The following is a 7,897-nucleotide window of genomic DNA, read 5'->3' as shown; positions in this document are numbered from 1 at the left end:
ATGTTCACTGTTATTTCTGTTAATGGTATATTTTCAGACAGGTAGCTTCATTGAAAACTGCGCCATAAAAATCAGGGGTTCCCTGAGAGCTGGATGAAAGGAGAAATGAGGCCTCTTCCCTATTTCTCTCCTCCAGAAGGAAGTTTCTCTGGTGGTTTCTTTCAGATATAACAATATCTAGGTTCAACTATCACTTAGAATGACAACTAGAAGGCTGACATTGAAACAACCAATGCATCTTGGGGCCTCCCAGAAAGAGCCTGATGGTGACTGTGCTCAGAGGCTCTCTCCCCTCACCACACACTGTTTCACTTCTTCTCTTATATCTGCTAAACAGGGCAAGTTTCAGTCTGGTAACAGGCATCTTAGATGACAATGAGAACAAGGCAGGGTCTTACAAGAGCCAATCCCATCCTGGGTAGGGTTAGGGGATAAAAAGCCACGTGATGTACATAGGAGACCTCAGTTCCGTTTTAGGTACTGCCTGAGGCTGTGGGACATCTAAAGTTTCCCCAGCTGTGGTGTGCTTGATGAAGCCAGGTAGACCCCTTCTGAGGTCCACCAGGTGTCAAAGGAGCTGGAGATGGTTCTTCTCAGCCGGGATTTTCATTATGGAAGTATTTGCCTTGAGAAAGACACAGGCAGGTAAGTCTAGAGAGAAGGGGGTTCAGTAGACAGTGTAGAGACAATGGAGCTTTAGGTCTAATGGTGAAAATTTATTCATTCCCTTCAAAGAGCAGACAGCCAGTCAAAAAATATTTATTAAGCATATTTGTTGATTAATTATTATTAAGCATAAAAGCATATTAAGCATAACTCATACTCCAGCAAAAATGCAAGGTACTGTGGATACCACCAACCACCAAAATAATAATAATAATAATAATAATAATAAAAACATAGTCCCTGCCTCAAAGGAGCTCACACTCTAAAAGAACGAGGCAACATATAAATAAACAAATAACAAGATACATCTAGAGGAGATGAAATATAATTTTGGAAGGGAAAACTCTAAAGATTGTGGCCCCGGGATTGAATGTTTGATGTGAACAATGGTAAGTGGGCCAGTTCGAGGAAAATGTTGACTGTATGAAGGGGAGGACTAAGAAAATAGCTTAGAAAGTAAGACTGAATCAGAATGTGAATGACTTTCAATGCCATTAGCTGCCAAAGATTGTATTTCATCCTAGAGGCAGAAGGGAAGCACTAAAGTTTGGAGATGGAGATGGAGTGTGGTATGCTTTGGGAATAGGAAAATGGGAAGATTGGGGAGGACTGATTGGAGAAGGGAGAATTCAAAAGAAGGAAACCTGTTTAGAAGGAAATTGTCAAAATCCTGGTGAGGGGGAATGAGGGCCTGAACTAGGGTGAACTAGGGTGTGGGATGTGTAAATGAAAAGAGATTTGAGAGAGGAGCTGGAGGTGGAATTAGTTGGGCTTGGCTGCTGGTCAGATATTAGGGAAGGGCAGAAAGAGGGAAGATTTGAGAATAGATCTGAGATTAAAAACCTGGATGATTGGAATATTAGTGCTGTTCTTGGCAAAAAGAGAAAGTAAGTGAGAAGCATAGGTTTAGAGAGAAGTTAATGACTTACATTTCTGACATACTGAATATGAAATACATAAAGGGAATCTAATTGGAGAGGTCCAAAAAAAAAGTTTTTTTATAAGCATTTATTAATCCCCTACTATAGAGTAGGTACTGTAATAAGTCCCTTATAAATACCTCCTTTAATCATCAATAGAACTCTGAGAAGTCAGTGGCTTTATTATTCTAATTTTAGGAATAAGGAAATTCAGGTTTAAAGAGCTGAAGTGATTTATTTACCCAGGATCACACACCTTAAATGTCTGAGGCTAGATTTGAACTCAGGTCTTTAAAACCACAATTCTACCACTCTATCCATTGCATCAACTAGCTGATAATATTTGGAGTTCAAAAGAAAGGGACTAAGAGTTGATCGTTTAAATTTTGGAGTCATCAGTATAGCTGCATTTATCAATAGCGGGAGTTAAAGACAAGGCAGAGAAATGGCTGAGAGGAGACTCTGGTCCTCTGGTATCCCCAAACCTGAAACATCATTTTCTCTTCTCTTCCTTCCTATAATCCAGTCCATCACAGGCATGAGATTCAGTTCACCACAGTGGGTACAGACCACTCTCTCTTGGAACTAAGTGCAATTAGCCTCATAGATGATGTGGAAGTGACATCTTATAACAAAGGACAGAAGCAAATTAATATCAAGATACCCTGGATCTCCAAAGTACTGGGAGCCAATTTTCTTACCCAGTGGCATAATTCACTAGTGAACCACGAGCAAGATTTCCTCTGGCCAATTCAATTCTTAGCACGGCATGACATCAACCATGATAGTAAGTTAGATCAACTCATTTCTCCCCATCCTGTTTTTCAACATACTTTGTTGAAACATACTTTCAACATACTTTCTCTCCCAAGCTCAGCACATCCAAGCATCCCAGTAGATTATACCACTGAGACAAATTTCTTTGATCCCAACCCACTGTATCCTTCTCTGGATAAAAAGTTATGAAGGATCCAGCCCTGGCCCTTAGGCTTCACCCAGTTGGATTAACATCCAGGATCACCATCTCATATTATTCTTTTAAGAGATTTCTACCTTCTGTCCAGTGACTTTCACTGCTTGCCAAAATTTCTTAATTAATAAACCAGAACTCAGAGAATCAAGTCCCGTGCTCTCCTTCTGTCCCAGAGGTTTGAAATGTGCTGCAGTCCATCTTACTTACAGATCACTCTCTTCTTCTGGATTTCAGGCAATAGTTCTAGCACCAATATTTTTCATTATCTTTTACTCCTGCAATTACACACAACAGAACCACCCTCCACAACAAAATTCTATTTTCTGGGTTTTGTTTGAAAGGAAAGAGAATACCCAAATTCAGATATAAATTAACGTAGAGTTTAAAAGTAGAATAGTGCACTGAGAATTTGGGAATGCACTGCATAACATGACAGTTCAAACTGTGCAGAGTAGAAATGGACATAGACCCAGAATGAATAGAACCTAACTTTTAAGTTAGTCTACCCTACCTGAATTTCCTGTGATTCTCTAGAGATAATCTGACTTGATTGTGAGCCATGAAAGCATTTAACCCAAACTATAAGTAGCCCCCAATGTTTTTAAAAAAGGAAAATCCTTTTCCTACAATTCCTCCAAAGATGGGCTCCTCCTTTGGGTTCCCTGTCCTCTTTCCACCCAGAGGTGCCCAATTCTATGTTCCTCCACAGGAAACCACACAGCCCAGCTCCTGGCAGAATGTGAAGTGGACAATGACATCGCAGTAAAGAGTCACATCTATTTAATTTGGGATGGGAAGGAAAGTTACTGGATAGATGAAGAGGTTGGACATTGGGAGAACATAAATCCTGAAGTCAAACAATACCCATATGTTCTGCAGAGTCCTCTCTGGACCAATCTAAGGAAACGCTACATGAAGCTATATTGCGTTGACTTGATGAGGAAAATCACTGGGTATTCAAGCTTAAGGGATAATGGTGAGTGTTACCTTATTCCCATCTCCTCCTTAAAGGTCTAGGTCACCTTCACAATTTTATGAAGTCACTGGAGTCCCAGAGAAAGAGACAGGAACCCCACCTTCTTATCACAGCCCCAGTTGGCAATGAGAAAATTTGTTTTAAATGTGAGAAAGTTTGAATTAGGTTCTTTCTTTTTTCCTTCTTTTCTTTTTCTTACTTTCTTATTTTCTTTTTTCCCATATTTCTTTCTTTCTTTCCAAATTTCCTTCCTTCTCTCTATTTTCATCTATTCTTTTTCCTTTCTTTTTTCTCTACTTTCTTTTCTTTTTCCTTCTTTTTCCCATTATTTCAGTCCTTTCCTTCTTTTTCTACTTCCTTACCTTTTTTCTTTCTCCTTTCTTTCTCCCTTTCATTTTTTCCTTCTTTCTTTTTTCTATTCCTCAAGTTAAAGTCTTCCTCCCATGACTCTTCAAGGCAGGAGGGTGACCCTAAGAGTTCAAAAATTGTGGCAGGTAAAAATATACTCTGAAATTATCTCCCAGGCTGAGAAATCTTTGTTCACAGGCCCAGGAATGATGAACTATGTATCTGCTGGTTAAAGAGCAGACTAGCCAGATTTAGAAAATCAGCAGCAGGAGGTTGGCCACCAGTAATATTTTACTTTTATTTGGAGGAAAAGTGATAGAGATACATGAAGGGTAGCCTGGTAAGCATGGTGAGTATGTAATCTTCATGATCAGGAATATCCCCACTGATTCAATTATGGATCTTAGAAGACTAAGCTTCTTGAAGATGATTTAGAAAGCTGCTGGTGATAAATCTGTCAAAACTAACAGGTGGTGATTCACTAACTAGTGTTAACCTAGCACTCTTCAAGTTGATACAAGGTGATACAAAGGAATAAAAACAACAAAGGAATAAAAACAAAAAAGAACATGCTGCAATAAGGAATCTGAGCATTCATGAAGGTAGAGATAATGGAAGCATCAAACACATGAGACCTTCTTTCTTGATCTCTTCTCCTAGTGGCCCCGGAGGTGGCTGTATCTCAACATGTCAGTCCAGAAGGCAGCATCATTCTCTCCTGCATTGCCACAGGTTTCTACCCTCGCTCCATCATCATGCACTGGGAAAAGAACGGGAAGCTGGGGATATGGGGAAATGAGAGTTCCAGTGGCACCCTGCCCAATATGGATTCCACCTTCTACCTCAAAGTTACCTTAGAACTCCCACCAGAGGACTCAGGAGCAGGTTATACCTGTGTGGTAGAACACAGTGAGCTGAAGAGTCCTGCTATGTGTTCAGGTCAGTGTTTTAGCCACACACTCTCATCATATCCCTAAGAAACTGGGCCCCAGAGTATATAGTTCCATCCTCTCCCCACTTCTTTCATTGAATGCACACTCACTTACATTCTATTCTTTATTTCTATAGTCCCTAGAAAGCCCACTATGTACACGCCTTGGATTCTTGTGCTGTGCATCATGGTGGCTGTCATCCTACTGCTGAGCTGTGCTGGGGTCTTCATCAAATGGAAGATGAGGAAGACAGTATCCATGTAAGAAGAGACAAGTGACAGGAAGATTTTGGATTGGGAACACCAAGGAGACAGGAGATATTGCTATCGTAGCAACCTCAATAACTGATTGTAAGAAAATGTTTTGAGAAGAGAATCCCAGAATCTTAGGGTCAAAGAAGTACACAAAGTCTATGAAATCCAAACCTTACCTGTTCAAAAAACTCCTCAATAACAGCCTGGCAAGTCAGTCTCTCCAAGCCTCAGTCACCTTATCTGTAAAAGGGGGATATTAATGGCATTTGCATCACAGTAATATTCACATAATGTGCCAGTCAGACCTTTAAGTGCTATGGAAATATTGGTAATCATTATGACTCTATTAATACAGTTAGGGACCATTTTTTTACACCCTTATCTACTGGAATCAATACTGTTTATTGGTTCCAAGGCAGAAGATTGGTAGGGGCTAGGCAACAGGTGTTAAGTGACTTGCCCAGGGTCACAGAGCTGGGAAGTGTCTGAAGCCAGATTTGAACCCAGGACCTCCCGTCTCTAGGTCTGGCTTTCAATCCACTGAGCCACCCAGTTGCCCTTGAGACCACTTTTTTTAAACTGTCATGCAAAGGCAAAATCACATTCCTGATTTCTATGAAGTTTTCAGTTTATTAAAATATCCAGGTCTTTATTATTACAGAAAATATTTTATTAGTGTGTGCATTTATGCATTTACACAACTGTAGTATTTAAATTTTATATATATTTCAATCTAATACAATGCAATTCAATAAGAATTTGTCAAGGACCTATTAGTGTTTTTGTTAGACTCCTATAACACAAAGACAAAAGGAAAATAGTCCTTCCTCTCACAGAGCTTACATTCTATGGGAGTAACTCCTATCAAATTTCATCTTCTTATATTCTACCCATTGTTCTATCATTTAAAAATCTTTAGGAGAGGGAAAGAACATGAAATATGTAACTATTGGAAATAGTAAAAAACAAATAAATAAATAAATGAATAAATAAAAATAATAATATTTTGGAATCTTGCATCATCCCCTGGTTTTATTTATATTTTTGATGACATTAGCTATCCCTCCTGGATTGGAGTCATCTCCAAATTTGATGTTAATGTCATCTATGGCTTCATCCAAGCCATCACAAAAAGGTACCTCTTAGTGAAGAAACTTCTCTTGCTAGACACTCACGAATCAGTCAATCATCTCTTTCAACTCATTAAAGTAAATATTTATTAAATACTTGCTATGCTCAAATTAATAGATAGCATGAGTTATAGAATAGAGACTCTGTCCTGAAGTTAGAAAGACCTGGATTTAAGTCTCACATATTGACTGTGTGACCTTGAACAAGTCATACTCAGAGGCTCAGGTAACTCTCTATGACTAAATTATAGAAAGTGATAATCTTCACTGGTATAGGGAGTTCCTCACTGGGATTTCCCTATACCCATTATAGCACATGTAGAGACCCACCCAAATAAGGCAAATGGGTAAGGATTATATACCTTAATAACAGTAGAATCATGTTAATTAATGAAGTTCAGCTCACTGCCTTCTATGAAGAATCCATCATCTTCCCTTAAAAAAATGTTCACTCACTCATCTATTTCCAGACCAGTAAGACTGTATGTTGGGAGCATGAGTGTGATAATGTGATGTGGGGTATCATGGTTAAAGTAAACAGAAAAGGCAGCTCTATCTCATGGGGAAATGTGAATGTGACCCTGGATCATCCCTGGCATGACTTCTTCTTTGTTCTGATTCCACATAATATCTGGTCTAACCTGGGTTCATGTAGGGATCCACCGTTTGCCCTGCTACAATATAGAACCTTCTCATAAATAAGCTTTCCCAAATAAAATCTATTTGATACTGATCTGAAACAGGCCCCTTTTTTCTTTAGTATCACAATAACTCCTCATGAAGATGGGATGGTCCTTCAGGATAGGTATAATCAAAACAGAACAGATTGTCCACATTACAGACTTCTCCCGCTCACCATTATTTTTCAGGGATCATTCTTGCTGGCTCCTCAATTAAATAATCAAGGCTTCTTTTCAGTACCTTGAGATGTGCTTAATCCAAGACTGGAGACTTGAGTTTATTGACGATACTTGAAGCATCTCTAGTCAACTTGTCAGCTTCTTTTTTTAAAAAAACATGTTTAGGTTTTCTTGAAAAATCTCACTGCTCATTATCATAGTTAAAAGATAACACACCAGTAGACATACTGTAACCACAGGAAATTCTTATTAAGGAAGGATGGGTTTACAGGAATCTGATCTTTTACAAAAAATTACTACAAGTTATTGAGTAAAGACACAATTCGTGTCCTCAGAGAGATCCTGGTATTATGCTCCATCTCACCTCAATATCACTCAAAGTAAAGGGGTTGACTGGCAGAGGATACTTCACTAATTCTTGCCTCCTACTGGGTAGAGGAATATCATAGGTGGGGAAACTAAAACTCAGCACTTCACATAGGTAGAAAGTGAAATAAGATTTTGAACTCTGGTCCTTTGGCCAAAACTCTAGTATTCTTTCCATTCCATGATGCTACTGACCACCAGTCTACCTCTTTCCCTAAATCTTCCATATACTCCCAATATATGCAGCAATCCTTGGCCTAAAGACCTTTGATGAGAGGAATCCTTGTCCATTCTACTTGAGGACAGCTCTAAGAGTTGTAAAGTGTTTCCTTACACCAAATTAAAATCAACTTTCCTGTAACTTTCATCATTTGTTCCTTGGTCTTCCCTCTTGGGTCAGGCCAAGGTCCAGTAGAAGTTGTGCATGACTAGTTGATATTTTGAAGTCAACCAACCAACCAATTTGTCTAAC

The 7,897-nt window shown here is 39.0% G+C and overlaps 1 protein-coding gene across 1 annotated transcript; it reads left to right on the top strand.

The window, feature by feature from the left end:
• Window positions 1–530: 530 nt before the first annotated feature.
• Window positions 531–5,079, top strand: LOC123253831 (zinc-alpha-2-glycoprotein-like). Its single transcript, XM_044682950.1, has 5 exons — window positions 531–645; window positions 2,113–2,373; window positions 3,269–3,535; window positions 4,544–4,822; window positions 4,952–5,079. Exons 1-5 carry the CDS (start codon window positions 531–533, stop codon window positions 5,077–5,079), a joined length of 1,050 nt encoding a protein of 349 aa, XP_044538885.1.
• The last annotated feature ends 2,818 nt before the right edge of the window (window positions 5,080–7,897 follow it).

The sequence above is a fragment of the Gracilinanus agilis genome, chromosome X (genome assembly GCF_016433145.1).
Source record: "Gracilinanus agilis isolate LMUSP501 chromosome X, AgileGrace, whole genome shotgun sequence".
Classification (NCBI taxonomy): Eukaryota; Metazoa; Chordata; class Mammalia; order Didelphimorphia; family Didelphidae; genus Gracilinanus; species Gracilinanus agilis.
This window is presented reverse-complemented; position numbering and strand designations above follow the sequence as displayed.